This window comes from Lemur catta, chromosome 1 (genome assembly GCF_020740605.2).
Source record: "Lemur catta isolate mLemCat1 chromosome 1, mLemCat1.pri, whole genome shotgun sequence".
Taxonomy (NCBI): Eukaryota; Metazoa; Chordata; class Mammalia; order Primates; family Lemuridae; genus Lemur; species Lemur catta.
Genome location: NC_059128.1, coordinates 153,812,026 through 153,833,407, shown reverse-complemented (window position 1 = coordinate 153,833,407; position 21,382 = coordinate 153,812,026). Strand labels below are relative to the sequence as shown.

Here is a 21,382-nt window from a genome sequence, read left to right as displayed (position 1 = left end):
ACATGCTGAGTTAACTAGATGACTATTCTAATTGTCCTGACGAATCCAACATTTCAAGTATTTCTACATATTAAAAAATATTATACACAATGTGTGCTAGGGGGATAGGTGAAATAGCCCACCCTGATGATGCTGAGTTGCTGCCAGCTTTGCTACTCCTATATAATTAGAAAGTCCTCTTTAATAAATTTTAGGTAGTCTTTAAAAAGAACCATCACACATTCATTCATTCATTCAAGAAATATTTATTAAGTGCCCACAATGTGTAACCACTGCACTAGACAATGGAAAGGGGATGGTGAAAAGAAATAGTTTCCACAGTCTTAGAATTTACAACACTGCATAAGTATAGCACAAAAAATTTAATTTTTCTGGAAATCATATAACTAACCATGAGAAAATATAGTCATCTGAAATTCCATAATAGACCAGACTCATTGTGACCAGCAGTGAGAGCTTTAAACTGTGCAATTGTTGGGTCCACAAATGGAAAAACGATTGACATTATGCAGAACTTGGGGGAAGCCTGCTTCTAGATTGAACCACATTGAATGTTTACATCCAATAGAGCATTATGGCTACAGAGAATGGTGTTCCCATGATAGCTCAAGCTGGAAAATACACAAAAGTAGTTTAACACAAAGAAATGTTCCAGCAATATTTTCTGTTGAAGAGGCTTAACATACTACAGTTTGTGTTCTCTGAAAGTTTTGAAATGGGCATTGACCAATAGCATTTCAGGCTAATGGGAGAATTTCAGAGAAATGGAAGGCTAAAAGGATTCTAAAAGGTCATCACTTCCAGCTCTCTTCAGATCTGGTGTGACCTCGTTTGGAATTTATATGTCAAAAAAGAAAATGTTGTGCTGCAAATGACCATTAGCCTACAACTTCCATCCAAAATCACTAACAGGTAAGGTGAAGAATGCAAGTATTAGCTTTATAATTTTTAAAATAGACTTTTTGCTGAATTATTCAAGTGCAAGGTGAATTATTTGGATAATTATTCATCCTGGCCAGGAAGGAGATGAAGCTCTAGAATTTTATCTCCCATAAGAATTCCTTTAACTATATCTCTGAATGAAGGAAATAATTTCACATGTATCATATAGTTTTATTCAGTTGTGAAAAGTAGCCAGTACTATTTGATGTTAACCAAAAAATTAACCTTATGAAATGAGAGACTTGGCTTACGATATCAAGATAATGCCTTCTGAGGCTACTGAAACCAAAACATCTGAGCTAAGCAGCATTTTACAACTGAAAGTCTCTTTCAGGCAGTGACATTCATAAACATGTAATGTGTGAATAAGCAACATCATGTAGGGTTGAGTTCTCATGTCCAATAAGGGCTTTTATCTATCTACAATGCGAATGGTGTTGGTATCACGACAAGAAATAATGGTATAATGCTCCTGTGGCTTTCCACTCATACTCCAATAACAGCTAGAAACAAATGAGCAATAAGCCAGGGAAGTTCAGAACTGTCACAGAAAAGGAATAGAGTGGTCTTACTGACAATGTATTTCAGTATTTTGTGTGTGTGTGTGTGTGTGAGACTGCTGGAGTGTGACATTCGCAGATAGGCCACGATGACTTTGGCAAGTGGTGATCTAGCAGTATGCATTCAATCAAAGCAAAACTAGACACAGATCATGAAAAGGGATGGGGGGAATAGCCACAAGTGAAAATAAGCAAGACCTCTGCTAAAAGCAGGCAGGATCCACAGGTCCCGAAAACATACAAGGTCTTTCTAGTCACATCTATGATGCTGAATGGTCACAGACATTTATAATTATCTTTGCATAATCTGGAATACAATTATGCATGCACTGATTTATCAAAAAACTTATGAACCACAGGCATCTTGATACTGCAAACATCCAATATCTTAAACCAGTCTGCCAACTATACTCTGTTGCCTTGGCAACAGGAGGCAAGCAGGCATGGAGAAATCTTGTTGCCTGAGCAACAAGATCCTAAAAAATCATGGGCCTTAAGCTGTGGCTATGGCAAAGGCTATAGGTTCAAGACAGTAGGCAAGATTTCAGTCCTTTACAGTGATAGATACAGAATCTACACTAAAGTACCCGTCATTCATCTATTAATTAACAAGTATTTGTGGATTGGTACCCACATTCAATGCACTGTGCCCTGGGGAATACAAAGATAAATCAGGAATAGTCTAGCACATGCCTGGCATACAGTAATAAGTATCTATCAACTGAATGAATATTCTTAAGATGGTCATAATACAATACCCAAAGCTCACCAGGACCTGAGTGTATGTGATAAAGAAGCCCCTATGTGACTTACCAAATCCTGCTATACAGAGAAATTTATTTATAAGTTGAAATAAAATACTATGACTTGCTGGATTAGAATTGTCAGTGTACATATACTAGGTCAGCCCATAAAACCCACATAAGACTGGTAAAAGTCAAACTCATTCTTAATTCTTTCCTAGCAAATAGTAATGAAGGCAGATTTTTAGATCAAATTTGAAAATGATTGAAGTTGGAAATTTCAAAACAATCCGGGACTGGTCCTCTCTTGATCTCGCCATTAATTATATTCCTGAAAACAGTTTCACCATCTGACGATGGCTTGGATCACCAGGGTGCCTTCCAGTTCAAATATTATATTTCCTTTCTCCAGGCTTGAGACTTCCACACTTCTCTGATGAGGCAGGAGCTGTCCTTTCTAGTTCTGTTTGCTCATGTTTTACTCACTTTTCTGGCTCATTTGTCCAAGAAAGCCTATCCCAAGTTATTAGGCAGGTACTTCAGCTCTTCAGCAGGCAATCGGTTCAAAGCTGGCTCCTGAGATCTGATGTGACCAATGTTGAGAATTTATGCTTAAGCTTTCTCTCTGTACTGTTTAGCCAGGGCCAAGTCTGAATTCTAAACTTCGAAAGCTGTGCTCAGGTCAGGTATACACTTCTCTGTGGCTTCTTCTCATTGGAACCAACTGCCTTTTTCAAGGGGGTCCCCAAGGGGACAGCTGTCCAGGGTCTCATTGTAACTGGTATATCATTTCATACATGGCACAGAGTAGCCAAAAAACCTCTACAAGCTTGATTTTCAATTTATTTTTATTCTATTATGTAGCTTTGCTATCTTCTTAAAAGAAGATTTCTCATTTAGCTTCTAAATATTTTGCAAGATGGGTTCACATTTCACATTAATAAACCAGAAAACCCAGGAAAATCCTAAACAAATTAGATTGTAAATAATTTCAGCTTTATTTAATGCCTTTTAAAGAATTATAAATACATTTTAGATCTGTCTCCTTTTAACTCAGAGAAGCCCTGGAGATTACCTGGAAGGAAGTCAGAAAGTTATTAATTTTCTCTCTTCTTACTTGGCATGAATCAAAGGCTGTGTTTTATCATTTATTTTCCTCTGAAGTCTGCCTTTGTTTTCTCATTACACTGTGAGTTCCTTGAGGGAAGAGAGCTTGTCTTAAACCAACCTATGTTTCCCGGTGGCATGTCACACTATATGTATCACATTCATGGCACAGGTTTTACAAATGTTGCTTTAGGTCAAGTCCTGTAGTCCTATTCACCTTAAAACACGCTTTCCAAAACATAAACATCAATGTCTGGGCCATTTTCCATTTTCCATCTGTTGACTTGGTAATAACCCCAAGTTAAAGCTTATTCTGTAATATCCCTGTTTCAATGAGCTTCAGATTGAACTTCTCCTTTCTGCTGATTCTAGTTTACCCAATTTGTTATAAAATGTTTAGATAATGACTATCTTTTTAAAAACCATCTCAAGCTCTAAAATATATAGTACATATGTTTCTTTTGCTTTTGAAAAGTTGGACATCAAAGGCCAGGCACAGTGGCTCCCACCTGTAATCCTAGCACTATGGGAGGCCGAGCTGGGTGGATTGTTTGAGCTCAGGAGTTTGAGACCAGCCTGAGCAAAAGTGAGACCCCGTCTCTACTAAAAAAATAGAAAGAAATTATATGGACAACTAAAAGTATATATAGCAAAAAAAATTAGCCCGGCATGGTGGCGCATGCCTGTAGTCCCAGCTACGCGGAGGTTGAGGCAGAAGGATTGCTTGAGCCCAGGAGTTTGAGGTGGCTGTGAGCTAGGCTGACACCACGGTACTCTAGCCTGAGCAACAGAGTGAGACTGTCTCAAAAAAACAAACAAACAAACAAACAAAAAACAGTTGGACATCAAGTGGATTCTTGCAAATAAAACAATTTTCCATGGATCCTTTTAGTAAAAAAAGAGTAGAATTATTTGGCAGTGCTGAGATTCCTAAATTAATCTAATTGTTAATTTCCATTTTAATATAAAAAATTCTCTTGAGTATAGCCATATGTCATAATTTATTTTTGTACTAAAATACTTGTTTTGTATCTTTCCTATATATTTAAGCAACTTAATATCACTGAATAAAGTATATAATGATAGGAAAAAAGACTTTGACAATGTTCTTAAAAATGCAGATAATCACAAACCTTAAAAGAGGGTAGTTATTTTCCAAAGTGCACATATTAGGTATTTTGGATCATTCTCCTATGAAAGTACTGTCCCTGCCAGTGGATAGATTTCCAGATAAGCTCACAAAAGTCTACTGAACTCGTTATGTGGTTAAGGTAGAAGCTATGATGCCAGAGATAAGGACACACTCACTCCTTCGGACCACCAGATCCCTCCCTTGCTGGACCAAGGAAGCAGGAGCTTCCACAGTTCCAGGCTCCTATGTGTGGCTGCCGTGACTGCAAAAAGTAGAAGCAGAGGTGGTGGGCTAGCAATGGAAAGCAGAAGGTGGGGAATATTGGAGACCAGGAAGACCTGGAGCTACCCAGGAGGACCTTCTAACTCAGGTCCCCAGGCCCCCAAATCACCTATTTTGATTCTCTTTAGAGTTTTGGACTGTTTCTTTTTCCCCTGCCCTGCTTGTTACTTCTGTGCACAGCTTCTCTGCACTTTAGCCTACTAAAGAACACCATGAGGTCTTATAGGTTTTACCCAAAGACCTTTCTGGTAGATTTGCCCAGGTAGGCTTTTCCTTGAGTTTTTGTTACCAGCTTGTTTATTCCATTTTTGTGTCACCTTTCTTAGGATTCAGAGTCCTGGGAAAGAGAATCAGATTGTCTTGGCTGGGATCAGGCCCCTGTTTACTGCTCTGGAAAGAGCTGAGATCCTTGACTGACGGTCCTTCAGGTCCATCAGGGACCTTTGCCGCAGGGTGCAGGTGTGGGTGCTGGGCAGCCTAAATGGAACCACTGTATACGTGTGGAAAAGAATTAGGAAGTTAAAAGGCTCCACCTGAACCCTTCCTGGCCCTCACTTAGAGAAGATAAAATTATCAGTGATGTATCTTTGACTAAACAAAAAATTTATCCATATGAACCTTCTCTTGCCACCTAACCGAACTTCCCAGGGATTTGCTGAGGGGGTTCTTCATTGTAAAATTCATTTCCATTATGCAATTTCCAGCACCCTCAAACCCACACATAGACCGTGGTTCCATTTAGGCTGCCCAGCACCCACACCTGCTCCCTGAAGCAAAGGTCCCTGATGGACCTGAAGGACCGTCAGTCAAGGATCTCAGCCATTTCCAGAGCAGTAAACAGGGGCCTGATCCAAGCCAAGACATTCTGACTCTCTCTCCCAAGACTCTGAATCCTAAGAAAGGTGACACCAGAATGGAATAAACAAGCTGAGAGCCCATTCATCCCAGGATCTGTGCCCTTACAAGTCTGCCAGGAATGTCCAAACTTGATCCTCCAGATTCCTGATGTGTGAGCCTCCAAAGCTTCCTGTTGCATAAGTGGGCCAGAGTCAGGCTCTTTTGCTTGTATCACAAAGCCCTGACTGGTACAGCATATCGTAGCCTTAGCCTTTTGTCGCACACATGCTGCTATCCCCGTAACCGGGGCCACCACACAGCTCTCAAGCCCCCTGACTGGCATCACCACTTACAGTGGTCCCAGCCTCAACTGCTATCCTCCCCTCAGAGCTGTCTGGCAGTCCTCATGCCTGTCTCTGTTCAGGCCCTTTACTATCTCTAAATTGGTTATTCCTAGCTGACCACACTCCTCAAATCTAGATGGTTCTATCAGCAGTGGCCTGGAACATCATCTAATGCACAGAAACCACCACATAAAATCTTCCTTAATACCCTACTTTTTGAGCTTAATTTAATCATCACCTTACTTTCCCCAGACACAAAGAAAGGGTTGCCCTGCCATCTTTTCCAGAGGCTCACTCCTCTGGCTCCAAGCTACTCTACAACTAGATACCATCAATTATCTCTTCTCTCCAATCTCTCTTCTCCACTGGCTGCTTCTTCTCAGTTCCAAAAGCTTTGAAGTCATCCTTATTCTAGGAGGCCCTTTACCATCAGCCCTCCCCCGCCAGCTAACTCCTCACGTTCTTCAACTGTCCCCATCTCCGCTTTCAGAACATTTAAGACCATTGCAGTCATATTTCCGCTCCCTCCAATCCTACCCAGTGCCAGTGAAACTGCTCTCATGAAGGTCACCAGGTCGCTTGCAAAAGGCTGAATCTAACAGTTTTGTTTTAGTCCTCACTACAAGTGACAACTGTCACTGACACTGCTAGCTGTCCCAAAATTACAATTTTGCCTTTCTTTTAAAAGAGAATCCCCCAAACATATTCTATCCTCCTTTTCAGCTAGATGTGGTCTCATGAGGAAGCTCCAGCCAATGGTATGTGAGAAGAAGTGATGAGCACAACATTTGGGTCATGTCTTTAAAGGAAGGGGTGTCTCTCCACTTCCCCTTTCCTCTTGTTGCTGGCTGGGATGTAGGATGTGGTCTGGTGAGCCACACTGGCCACATTCGCCATGAGGATGAGACCTACACCCTGGGGATGTGGAGGAACAAGACATCTCGTGGAGCACCAGGGCCCTACCTGCTGGCCTGCCCATGAGCTCAGAGAGGCTAACCAATTGGCTCAAGGTCACAAAGCTAGAAAAAGGCAGAGCTAGACTAAGACCCAGGCCCAAGCTTAGTACTCTTTACAGTATGCTATTTGGTAAACTGTAAATAGTTCTGGGAGGGTGAGCTCTAACCCCTCTCTCTCTTTCCATGGGCCCATGGTAACTTCTGGCTATCAGGTTTCAATTTACCCACCAGCAACTCAGCTCTGTAAAGTCTAATATTTCTAGGAGCTCAATTTGTACATACCTTGTTTGGGATTGTCTTTCTCCTCCTGAAGCACTAAAACTTCTCTTTAAAATGCCTGAAATATGAAAATAAAAGTAACTTTACATTATTTCCTCTGCAAATCTTTTATTTTATTAGAAAGAAAACAATGCTGAACAAATGCCGGTAAAGATGTGAAGAAAGGGGAACTCTTACACACTGTTGGTGGGAATATAAATTAGTATGGCCATTATGGAAAACAGTATGGAGGTTCTTCAAAAAACTAAAAAATAGAACTACCATATAATCCAGCAATCCCACTACTATGTCTATATTCAAAGGAAAGGAAGTAAGGAAGTAAGTATGTCAAAAAGATATCTGCACTCCCATGTTTATTGCAGCACTATTCACAATAACCAAGATATGGAATCAGTCTAAGTGTCCATTAACAAATGAACGGATAAAGAAAAAGTAGTTTATATACACAATGGAATATTTTTCAGCCATAATAAGAATGAAATCCTGTTATTTGCAGCAACATGGATGGAACTAGAGTACATTATGTTTAGTGAAATAAACCAGCAGAAAAAGACAAATATTTCATGTTCTCATTCATATGTGGAAGCTAAAAAAGTTGATCTCGTGGAGGTAGAGGTAGAATGATGGTTACCAGAGTCTGGAAAGGGAAGGGGGAAAGGAAGATGAAGAAAGCTTGGTTAACGGGTACAAACATACAGATGGAAGGAATAAGTTCCAGTGTTTGATAGATCATTAGAGCAACTATCATTAATAATAATTTATTGTATATTTCAAAATAGCTAGAAGAGGAGATTTGGAATGTTCTCAACACAAAAAAAATGATAAATATTTGAGGTCCTGGATATCCTAATTACCCTGATTTAATCATTACACATTATATGCATGGATCAAAATATCACATGTACCCCATAAATATATACAAATATTATGTATCAATAAAAATATTTTTAAAATAAAAATAAATTTTTAAAAAATTCAAAAAAAGGAGATATATATTCAGTGAATGTCTCAGTCTGTAAACACCCGCATATTGCTCTAAGGCAGGGGTTACTAGATGTTTTCTGTAAAGGGCCAGGTAGGAAATATTTCAGGCTTTGCAAGCCATACGGTCTCTGTCCCAACAGAATTCTGCTGCCCTTGTAGCGTGAAAGCAGTCAAACAATATGTAAGGAATAAACATGGGTTTATTCATGGCAAAAACAAACAAAAATAATGCTGAATTTCTGTCACCTCAGCAACTATACATACTGCAAAGATTATCTTGTTTATGAAAGCATCAGCTAGAATATAATGTTACAAATTACTATTTACTTTGACAGGTTTATTTAAGGGCTTCTTTCTCAAAGAAAAGGTGCTAAACAGACAAAAAATTCCATTATTAATATCTAACAAAATACAATAAAATATCTATGTCATAATCTTCCTAAGCTCTTGCTAAGGCAGCTACAAGTTACTACATGCAAATTTCTCCTTTCCACCTCCCCGCTGACCTCCCACCATTGTCACCAGGGATCTACAACACTGAACTCATCTCAAAATAGCAATGAACTTCTTCTAGAATTTGCTATATATGATTATATACACAAATACTTTTTCCAGTATTATACTCATTTTCCCAATTGCAAATCAAGACATTTTATCTAACAAGCAGGAATTTACAGGAAAAATAGGACAGAGTGTTGGAAACTGGGATTGTCCTAGAAAATCTGGAATATCTAGTCACTATTTTGATGGATCAATTAAGTTGGAAAAGGCAAAGAACATAGCTAAATCCTTAACATTCTACTTTGATTCTTAGACTATTTTAAACTTTCTTTTATGAGATTTTCATAGTATAGTCACTGAGAAGAGAGAATTACTTATACTTAATTTATTTCAGAGTATTTCTATCTATAGTTTTTAATATTTTATCAACTTACTCTTTTAAAAGAATATTCTTTTCTCTCCATTGCCTATTTTAACTACTCTTTTCTTTCAGCTTCAGGTGTTGAGAGCATTTGATCCTATCTTTCATTACAGTCTTTAAATTTTAATTTTACCTTTACCTTTTTTTTTCTTTCCCCTACCCCAGTATGACTATTTTCTTAACTGTTTCAAATTAAGAGTCAAGAGTAACATTACAGACTGAATTTAAATATCATTTTTCACAGTTCTAAAAAAATCTAAATTTTTCTTTTATTTTAGCGCTTTAATACATCCCTTTACATTAATGTAAATAAAATTATACAAAAATTAGTCCACACCAAGACTAATGTCTTCTACAGGCTTCTAATCCCTCTGACCAACAGGCCCATAGAAGGTCACTTCTATTATTCCTGTGGTTATTTAGCTGTCTCTAAATTAGTTACCTCAACTCCCCAGTTAGAACCTGCATTTGCTGGTAGAAATAATGAAACTATGCATTTGACAACTAAAGAAATGTAAAACCCCTGTGCTTTCTGGCCTTTGGGCTCTGTCACAGAGACAGACACACCTGTCCTAATTAGCATTGCACCCTGGAAAACAAACCACCGGGTTATATATATGGTGATATTTGCTTGACTCAGGTATGATTCCCAAACCACTACCTGCCAGAATCCCACAAATGGCAAACTTATAAATAAAGCTTACTGAAGGTAGATTCTTTCAGAGGGCTTGAACTGGAGCTGCTGGAGTTATCCGAAACGTCCAATTCATCATCTAGCTCTGAATACATATCTGTACGTTAATAAAAACAATAAAAAGCAAATGAACCTTGAAACAGAAAGGAGTCAAGAGTGCGTTCATGCTGACACCCTTTCACTAGAAGTACCTTTCTCAATATTGTCCAGGTTGAAGTTATCATCCGACAGGATTTCATCACAGGCCCTGTCTTCTTCCTTACCACCGAGAGCCTGGAAGCCTTCAGGCGGCAGGTCCGCACTTTCTGAGAGTTCACTTTTCAGGCTGGCTGCTCCACTGCTGCTGCTACTCAAGCTTGCCTTCTCAAAGGTTTCCTGGAAAGAGGATTTAATTTTTAATAGTCCCTTTCTCTTTCCTTCTGTACGACCCAAAGCCTGTTAGAACATATATTAAAATCCCTAAAATATAGTTGTAAATATTTTATGCAGAAGCCCATCAGTAGTTCCACCTATATACCTGCTATGGAATTTATTCAGTTCATAAATACAAAAAAAGTAGGTCCACAAGGTACCATTGGACAAAGAAGAATGGAGGTGACGACGGTGCTCAGCAGCAAAGGCCTATGTAATCCAGTGGGGGTGGGGGAATGTACTTCTATGATATAGACTATGTATCAATTTAGCAGAAATTTTAGAAATTTAAGTTTTTTTCTAAAATACCTGCTATCAAAGCCTCTCAGCAGCATAGTAGATAAATAAGGCTTATTTTCTTCAAAACCCAGGGGAAATCGGTAGCAGACAAAGCCAGGCCATGGAGAGTGGGAGGTGAGGTCCTCTACAAGATGAAGAGCTGCAGCGAAGAGGACTTCCAAACCACCAGGACTCCACGCTACTGCCTGGCTTGAACACTCTCTGTAAAACTAGCCACAGGCTCCTCCAGAATCCTCTAAAACTGATGGGAGCCTTTCTATAATGATAGCACCACAAGGTCATCCATCTGGATGTGTGATCCCACATTTCTCTAAATGGTATTATTAGAACTACAAAAATTATGTCTCAATAAAGATAATGAAAAAAAATGTTAATGTCATTGAATGCTGGAAGCTTTGATTTTTCTAAGAAAAAGACACTGGGGAAGGAATGACATATGACTCAGCAGAGAAGTACTGCTTGTTTCTTTACCCAAGTAATTCTTAATACCTAAGACATTCATTGTGTCCATTTGCAGCAGGTGTAAAGAATCTTCTTAGGTTGTGGGGCTAAACAGCGTTGACAACCCTAAGCTATAGATCAGGTAGACAAAAAGACAAAGGCAGAAAGCCATGAAGCAGGAAAGGATAAAACAGAATGTCAACAAAACAAAACAAAACAGGGGCACATTTTCTCAGGATGTCTTGAGGCCATGTGTTCTGGGCTGTTGGTCACACACATTTGGCTCAGAGTAAATCTCTTTAAATTAAAAAAAAAAAAAAGCAAAAGCCTGCATTTATTGAAGGGAAAAAGAATTCCCCTGTGAATTGTGTCATGTTAGTCACAAATTACCCTTTCTTGATTAAAAGGCTCCAATGATAAAAGCTGCCCATTTGAGAGATAGGTTTGTGTTTATTTATTTCAGATATTTTTCCTACAATTAAAATGACACCTACAGCTTCAAGGGGCAGGTCTTTAAAAACCCCATGGTGGTAGAATTTGCAGATGAAGAAAACCTAAAACCTTATGGATAACTAAAGTGAGAAGTAAACCTCTGAAAGCTTTCATGTGTTTATGTTCTCTAAACACAAGATGAAAAGACAAAAAGAATATCAAAAACATTTGTGCACTGCAAACTGTCCAAATCAATTCCTGTTTATTATTTCTTTTCCATGAGAAACTTTTCAGTGTTCCTTTCTTCATAGTTTCCTCAAGTTCCTTGCTTTGTTGAAGCTAAAATGCAGGTGAAGAAGCATTTTAACTTTAGTTTTCTGTGACTAGTCCTCCATCCAATGTTCAAAGTCTGTTTTTATGACTGTGAATTATTAATTCCTGCTTCATAGGCCCACCTTGTTCTGCTAACTTAGAATCTGAGATGAGAAATTCTTTGGCTACCCTCTGAAAGAGCTGTGTGTTTGCTGCTCAGAAATGTTTCAAATGTATGGGGCTTCTAATGTCAACCTCAGTTCTGCCCACACCCAGCCCCTGATACCAAACTCAGGACCTCCTTCTAGGGCCCCCAAATTTATGGTAAAACACATTCAACTTCTTTCATGTCCTTCTCTCTTCTCTCTCCCAAGCCACAGAATCCTTCTTCCTCTAACTATACCCAATTGAAGTAATTAGGAATTTATTAATATATGGAAATAAAGATCTAATTTAGGGCCTTCTTCTCCTTATGACATTTTTTATTCTAAATGAGTATCTCCTGCCTAGTCTAAAGACCACAGCTGACATTTACAGCCTTCTAAGGACTTTACATCCAAGGAATGTCAATGCTATCAAGGTTGAAAAAAGATTAAGGAGAATTTTTGAGTTGAAAAAACTTTTTTTTTTGCATTGATGCAATTAAGATACTGGAATCCTGATACCAAAACCATACAAAGACACAACAAAAAAAGAAAACTTTGGACCAATATCCCTGATGAACGTAGATGCAAAAATCCTTAACAAAATACTAGCAAACTGAACTCAATAGCACATCAAAAAGATAATAAACATGATCAAGTGGGTTTTATTCCAGTGATGCAAGGATGGTTCAACATTTGCAAATCAATAAATGTGATACATCACATAAACAGAAATAAGAAAAAAAACATATAATCATAGTCAATAGACACAGAAAAAGCAATTGATAAAACTCAACATCCCTTCGTGATAAAACTTCTCAACAAACTAGGCATAGAAGGAACGTACCTCAAAACAATACAGGCCAAATATGACAAACCCACAGCCAACATCAAAGTGAATGCAGAAAAATTGAAAACATTTCCTTAAGATCTGGAACAAGACAAGGAGGCCTACTCTTACCACTTTTATTCAGTTATGGTACTAGAAGTCTTAGCCAGAGCAATCAGGCAAGAGAAAGCAATAAAAGGCATCCAAATTTTAACAGAGGAAGTTAAATTATCCCTGTTTATAGTAATATTATCTCATACCTAGAAAAACCTACAGACTCCACCAGAAAGCTCTTAGATTTTATAAACGATTTTAGTAAAGTTGCAGGATACAAAATTAATGTACAAAAATCAGTAGCATTTCTATATGCCGATAATGTTCTAGATAAGGACAAAATCAAGAAGGCAATCCTATTTACAATAGCTAAAAAACTAAAATAAAATAAAATATCTAGGAATGTATTTAACCAATGGGGTGAAAGATCTCTATAAGAAAAACTACAAACTATTGATGAAAGAAATTGTAGATGATACAAACAAATGGAAAAACATCCCATGCTCATGGATCAGAAGAATTAATATTGTCAAAATGACTATACTAGTGATTGAATGCAATCTAGAGATTCAATGCACTCTCCATCAAAATACCAAAGTCATTTTTCACAGAATCAGAAAAAAAACATTCTAAAATTCATATGGAACCAAAAAGGAGCCCAAATAGCCAAAGAAATCCAAAGCAAAAAGAACAAAGCTAGAGGCATCACATTACCTGACTTCAAATTATACTATAAGGCTATAGTAACCAAAACAGCATGGTACTGTTATAAAAATAGATACATAGATTAATAGTGAATAGTGACACATAGATCAATGGAACAGAATAGTAAAGCCACATACTTACAGCCAACTGATCTTTGACAAAGTCAACATGAACAAACATTGGGGAAAGCATACCCTTTTCAATAAATGGTGTTGGAAAAATTGGATTATTACCATATGCAGAAGAATGAAACTGAACCCCTATCTCTTACCATATAGATAAATCCACTCAAGATGGATTAAAGACTAAAATTTAAGACCTAAAACTATAAAAATACTACCAGAAAACCTAGGGAAAATTCTCCTGTGCATTGGTCTAGGCATAAAATTTATAACTAAGATCTCAAAAGTATAAACAACAAAAGCAAAAATAGACAAATAGAACTTAAACTAAAAAACTTTTGCACAGCAAAAGAAATAATCAACAGAGTGAACAGACAACTTGCAGAATGGGAGGAAATATTTGCAAACTATGCATCCAACAAAGGACTAATGCCCAGAATTTGCAAGGAACTCAAAAAACTCAATAACAATAACAAAAATAATCTCATTAAGTGGGCAAAGAATATGAATAGAGATTTTTCAAAAGAAGAAATAAAAATGGTCAACGGGCATATGAACAAATGTTCAACATTACTAATCATCAGAGAAATGCAAATTAAAGCCACAATGAAATATCATCTTACCCCAGTCAGAATGGCTATAATTAAAAGGGCAAAAAATACCAGGTATTGGCAAGGATGAAGAGAAAAGGGAACTCTTATACACTGCTGGTGGGCAATGTAAATTAGTACAACCTCTATGGAAAACAGTAGAAAGATTTCTCAAAGAACTAAAACTAGAACTACCATTTTATCCAGCATTCTCACTACTGGGTGTCTACTCAAAGAAAAAGAAATCCATATATCAAAAAGATACCTGCATTCATATGTTTATCACAGCAATAGTCACAATAGTAAAGAAACGGAATCAACCTGAGTGTCCACCAACAGATGACTGGATAAAGAAAATTGGTGTATACACAAAGGAATACTATTCAGCCATAAAAAGAATGAAATAATGTCTTTTGCAGTAACATGCTGGAGGCCATTACCTTAAGTAAAAGAAGTCAGAGACAGACAGACAAATATACATGCTCTTACTCATAAGTGGGAGCTAAATAATGTGTACCCATGGACATAGAGAGTACAGTGATAGACAGTGGAGACCTGGAAGATTGAGGGGGTGGGAGAGGATTGCATGATGAGAAATTACCTAATGGGTACAATGTAAGTTGTTCATGTGATGGATACCCTAAAAGCCCTGATTGACCACTATTTAATATATGCATGTAATAAAATCATACTTGTACCCCATAAATTTATACAAATAAAAAAAGACAGTGGAATCCATACATGACTAAAATTAGCAAAACTTCAGCAAAGTCCTTGTCTCTCTTAAGAACAGACATGAATAAAACATCAGAGGAAGACATTTCCCTTTGAACAAATGAAGAGTAGGAGAAGCTGTGATTCCTGAAAAAGGCAATTCCAAGTTTAAGGATGCTTGACTAGCAACCAAAACCCAAGAACCAATGGGTTGTAAATCAACAATCACTTGCAACTACAAAAAATGCATCCATAGGTAATTGAGTATTTGCACAAATTCTGATAAAGGGAATTCACAATCTGATAGAGATGCTTTTTCATAACATAGAACGTATGATTTGTTTTAACTTAAAATTTATATTTCTAGAATAATCTCTTGCAGAAGTCTTTGCACCAAAAAATAGATTCCATTATTGACCTTGCCATAAACCTTATGCTACTGTAGTACATTTTCCCTACTGCGCTTTCCAGAGTTTTTCATTGTGAATATTTGAGTATCCCCCCAACTGATTATCCAAATTGCTCCCCCAAGAACAGGGGGCTATTTTAATCCCTTTTAAACCTCTCAGTGCTTTGCACATAGCACATAGCAAATGCTCAATAAATAGTTTCTGTGTTGAGACGAGAAGAGAGAGAAGAGCCAAAAAAGCAAGTGAAGTCCCTTATAGGGCGAGTGGGTTTTGTGACTTCTGTGGGTTTTTTTTAATCTTGCTCCTTTATTCAGGAGCCTATATTGTGAAGTTTGTCCAAGAGCTGAAGGGACTATTTGATGATACATCCATGAGTAGGAGTGGAACTTCTCCCTTCCTTTTTCCCCTTTGCATTTATGAGAAGTTGTAAAGCCATCTGTCAGAGATGACCTGCCCAGCAATGGCAATGTGCCTTTATAACCCAGCAGGCAATGGCCAAAGGCAGAGTATTGTTGGATGTTTTTGCTCTAAATGTTGAAGCCATTAAGTTGTTCTCAGCAGATACTTCCAGCAAGTACATTAAGCTATTACATGGATTTAGGAAGGGAAAAAAAAAAAAAAAAAAAAAAAAGAAGCCACTTTGGGGGATGGAATTTGACTGCTATCATCTCTTTTGCTTTCAAATTACTTAAGATTTTTCAAGGAAGAGGAGAGGGAGTTAACTAGACTTTTTTGGCATCTGCATCTCTAGGAATGGATGGACACATTCTGTGTATCAATATGACAGCAAGGAGAATACAATGCAAATCAGACAATAAGATTATCATTGATATGGAAATCACCACCATTATAGAAGACGCTTCCTGTCACAGTGCTGGTATAGGCACAATTATGTTTAGCTTGGTTTTGCTCATTATAATGCAATATTTTTATGTGTGCAGCATATCATAATACATTTTTAGTTGAATAGCAATTCTAACAGTAACAGACTGACACTGCCCAAATTAACTGCTACAGTAGAGAAAGAATTAAAAGAGCCTATTTTATTAAAACTAGTGCAATTTTTTAAATGACCAGAATGTTAATTTTATAAGGAGAGAAAGGAAAGAAAGCAAGAAATAAATTAAAGCCTCATACCAGCTATATCCTCTAGATGCTTTACTTTAGAATTATTAAAAAATGCACTACTTCTTTTATATTCTGAAATATTCATATTCTACTAGCTATATTTTTACCCAGTTTCTTCCATTTGTTAAGTTAATAACTTTGCTCTTAAATAAATAAATTTAGTGCTACCAGTTGCTTGACAAAAATTCATCCAGCATCCAGCTGAGGTGATCTTTTATCAGTGGCAAAACACATTCTATCCTTTTCATGGATGACAGCACAAACAAAATTCAAAATAGAAGACAGATCATTGGCTGCATATTATCTTACATAAACTTAGTCCCTAAATTTCAGGGCATTTTTTAAAAACTCAGCCAGTGTGGTCAGATGACTGAAGGAGCCATGTGGACCCGACCATAGGTGAGTGAACTGCCCACTTCAGCAGTACAATGAGGGACTCTCCAGGCCTGGCTCTGGGAGATGAGGCTTGGTCACATCAGAGATGACGGAGATGCGGGCTAATGAATTGAGCCTGGAGCCTGGTCCTTCCCGTGGTAGATGAAAATCTGTCAGCCCCAAAGTCGTTTGGGTGATACCATTGTCTAATTCCATCTGTGCATCCTGAAGCATTTCCTTTCTTCCATACTCTCCATATCAAGTAAGACAGCAATAGTTAAAATTAAAGCAGAAAAACTGGTGTTTTGGAACCCTAAAAATAGCTCAATTTATAAGAATTATATAATAAAGAAAAACATTCTCTTCAAGTTTAGATCTTATTTACTGTTTTATTTTGAACTTCTTAACAAAAAAATTCTGCTATCATGATATAGTTGTGATCCTGTTATTTTTTTTGATACTACCTTAATTAGAACTTCTTAAAAGTACTTTAACATATAAATGAACTTTCACTAAATTAAATAAGTTAGGAAATGAATTTATCATTACAATTCAGTTTAAAAATCAAGTATGAAATTTACCACAGTTGAAAATACTTCACTGCCACCCCATAACTAACCTAGTACTGTGTCAGAAATGGATGGGTTCTCTATTATTCCTAATGCAAATACAGGTTTTCTAGAAGTAATAAAGAAGAGGAGAAGAACAATGTCATAATCTGAAAGTATTATTTGTTAAACATACAGAAGATGTGGTCTGTAACATTACTGACCACCACGTTCTTCCAAGACTGCAGACTAACGTGATAATAGAACTAAATGTGTATGCTAATATCTCCAAAAGCATTTCAAATGAGTCCAGAATCAGGTAATCGTATTTAACATACAAAAGAAAAAATGAACAGAGAACCATCAAGCAGGCAAGTTTTAAGACATTCTGATTTGTATTTCTCAAAAACAAAAAATGCAATTGAAATCCGGCAATTATTAAAGCATTAAAGAGTATGAAATTAGACATGAGTGGTGTCAACATGAATAAACCCCACAAATTAGAACCCCACTGACTGTTCTATTTTTATTTTTTTATTTTTTATTTATTTATTTATTTATTTATTTTGAGACAGAGTCTTGCTTTGTTGCCCAGGCTAGAGTGAGTGCCGTGGCGTCAGCCTAGCTCACAGCAACCTCAAACTCCTGGGCTTAAGCGATCCTACTGCCTCAGCCTCCCGAGTAGCTGGGATTACAGGCATGCGCCACCATGCCCAGCTAATTTTTTTCTATATATATATATATATTTTAGTTGGCCAGATAATTTCTTTCTATTTTTAGTAGAGACGGGGTCTTGCTCTTGCTCAGGCTGGTCTCGAACTCCTGACCTCGAGCGATCCACCAGCCTTGGCCTCCCAGAGTGCTAGGATTATGGTGTGAGCCACGGCGCCTGGCCGGACTGTTCTATTTTTAACACAGAATTACATAAGGAAAGGTCTAGCTCTTATTAAACTGCACACTTGCACATGATGTCAAATGCCAAACTGATTACGAGTAGCAAAAGAATTAAAAATCAAAAAAAGAGTCAATATCATCTTTTGCTTGATCCACTGCAATTTCCTCTTAACCAATCTCCCTGCTTCCACTCTTGGCTCTCAGTGGTCTCTTCCTACACAGTAGCCAGCTATATCCTTTTAAAGCCTAACAGTAGCCTCTTGCTTGCTTAGAACTCACATCACTCAAGTCTATGCCATGAACTATGGCAACCTCATCCCCTCTGCCTCCCCCTGCTTCACTGTACTCCAGCCATACAGGCCTCCTTGCTGCTCCCTGGGCTTGGCAGGCACGCTCCCACCTCAGGTTCTTTGGACATGCCATTCCTTCTATTGTCAATGTTGTGTCTTCAGATATTTGCAGGGATCATCCCTTTAATGTACAGTTGACTCTTCAACAACACAAGGTTTAGGGGTGCTGATCCTCCACACAGTCAAAAATCCATGTGTAACTTTTAATTCTCTCAAAACTTAACTGCTAATAGTCTACTGTTGACTGGAAGCCTTACCAATAACATAAATAGTCAATTAACACATATTTTATGTGTTATATATATATTATAAACTGTATTCTTACAATAAAATAAGCTAGAGAAAAGAAAATGATACTAAGAAAATCATAAGGGAGAGAAAAATATATTTACTATTTATTAAGTGGAAGAGGATCATTATAAAGGCCTTCATACTCATCATCTTCACATTGAGTAGGCTTAGGAGAAGGAGGAAGAGGAGGGGTTAGTCTTGCTGTCTTATGGCAAAGGCAGAAAAAATTTCATGTTTAATTGGACCCTGTCAGTTGAAACCCACATTGTTCAAGAGTCAACTGTATTCAGGTATCTGTTTAAATGACACACACTTATAGAGGCTTTCCCTGACATCCCTATTTAAAATGGCCTATCTCCCTGCATCTACCAATCACTCTCCACTACCTTGCCTCCTTTTATTTTTATCCATAGCTCTTAAATATATTTTTATCTGTTATTTGTCTTCCCTCACTATGAAGGAGGGGGTCTTTGGCTATTTTGATCACTGTTGTGTCAGGAGACTACAATAGTCCTCAGAAAAAAAGTACATGTTTAACAAATATTGTTGAATAAGTGAAATAAATGATTGAGTTTTATAAGCATTGTGATAATCTTCTCTGCGTGAAAACAAAGGGTAAAAGTCAAAATTGTAGTATGATTTTTTGAATAAATTGACAAACTGATTCTAAAAACAATAAGGAAATACAATAGACCTAGAACAGCCAAATCAAACTTGACAAAGAACAACAAAATTAGAGGACTTATATAACCTGATTTGAAGCCTTATTAAAAAACTACAATATTAAAGAATACAGAGTTTCCGTTGGATAGGACAAATAAGTGTAAGAGACCTATTGCACAGTTTGATAATTATAGTTAGTAATAATGTATTATCTTCTTGAAAAATGCTAAGAGACTGGATTAGAAATATTCTCAGCACAAAAATAACTGTGTGTAGAAATGCATGTTAATTAGCTAAATTTATTCATTCCACAATGTGTATATATTTCAAAACATCATGTCGTACACAATAAATACATACAATTTTATTTGTCAAGTACAACAAAATAAGACATTTTTAAAAAGCTACAATAATCAAAACAGTGTGCTATGGGCCTAAGAATAGACATATAGATCAATGGAACAGAATAGAGTCCAGAATTAGATCCATAAGTGGGTATAAACATAAAGTTAGAGAGAAGAAATAAACTCCAATATTTGATAGCAGAGTAGGGTGACTATAGTTATCAACAATGTATTATATATTTCAAATTAGCTAGAAAAGAGGACTTGAAATGTTACCCACACACAAAAATGATAAATACTCAAGGCAATAGACACCCCAAATTCCCTGATTTGATTATTCCACATTCTGTGCATGTAACAAATATTCACATGTACCCCATAAATTTGTAAAATATTATGTGTCAATAAAAAAAAGAAATAGATCCATGAGAAAGGGTAACCCTCATATACTGTTGATGGGAATGTAAATTAGTATAGCCACTATGGAGAACAGTATGGAGGTTCCTCAAATAACTAAAAATAGAATTAACATATGATACCATCCAGCAATCCCATTGATGGGTATATATCCAAAAGAAAGGAAATCATTATATCAAAGGGATATCTGCACTCCCATGTTTATTGCAGCACTACTCACAATAGCCAAGATATGGAATCAACCTAAGTGTCTATCAATATGTGAACATATAAAAAAAGTGGTACATATACAATGAAATAGTATTCAGACATAAAAAGAATGAAATTCTGTCATTTGCAATAGCATGGATGAAACTGGAGGACATTATTTTAAGTGAAATAAGTCAGGCATAGAAAGACAAATATTGCATGTTCTCACTCATATGTGGGAGCTAAAAAAAATTGAACTCATGGAGGTAGAGAGTAGAATGATGGTAACAAGAGCCTGGGAAAGGTAGTAGGGAGGGGAGGATAAAGAAGGAACGATTAATGGGTACAAATATACAGTTAGATAGAAGGAATAAAATCTAGTTTCAATAGCACATTAGGGTGACTATAGTTAATAATAATTTATTATATACTTAAAAAGCAGAATCGGAATATTCCTAACACAAAAAATTATAAATGCTTGAAGTGATGGATATCCCAATTATCCTGATTTGATCATTACCCATTGTATGCTTATATCAAAATATCACATGTCGTTCATGAATAAGTATAACTATTATGTATCCATAAATAATTAAAATTAAAAAAGCTATAAGCAAAAGAAGAAAATAAATAGATCCACATACATATTTTCAAGCAATTTTCAATGAAGTACTTAGCAAAAGCCTGGGGAAAGATTAGACATTTTAAGAAAAGATGCTGGAAAAACTGGATACCCATATTAAAAAAAGTCAATGTCTTCGTTATTCTATACACAAAATTAAATCAAAATAGACCATAGGTCTAAACATAAAAGCTTTACTTGTAAAACATTTACAAAAAATATATAGGATCCTATTTTTACAACCTTGGGATAGGCAACAATTTCTTTAAAAAGATGCAAAAAACTCTAACAACTACAAAAAACTAAATGAATAAAA

General features: G+C 36.8%; 1 protein-coding gene across 4 annotated transcripts in view; it reads right to left on the bottom strand.

Annotated features, from left to right (window-relative positions):
- Positions 1-21,382, bottom strand: part of NEK10 (NIMA related kinase 10) — a 219,079-nt gene that overhangs the window by 46,374 nt on the left and 151,323 nt on the right. For all 4 annotated transcript variants that reach the window (XM_045537804.1, XM_045537820.1, XM_045537816.1 and 1 more), the window contains 3 exons: positions 9,974-10,157; positions 9,793-9,879; positions 7,186-7,240 (listed from right to left, as the gene is read on the bottom strand). In XM_045537804.1, the coding sequence (XP_045393760.1) occupies positions 7,186-7,240; positions 9,793-9,879; positions 9,974-10,157 (326 nt within the window). The remainder of the gene's footprint in view (positions 1-7,185; positions 7,241-9,792; positions 9,880-9,973; positions 10,158-21,382) is intronic.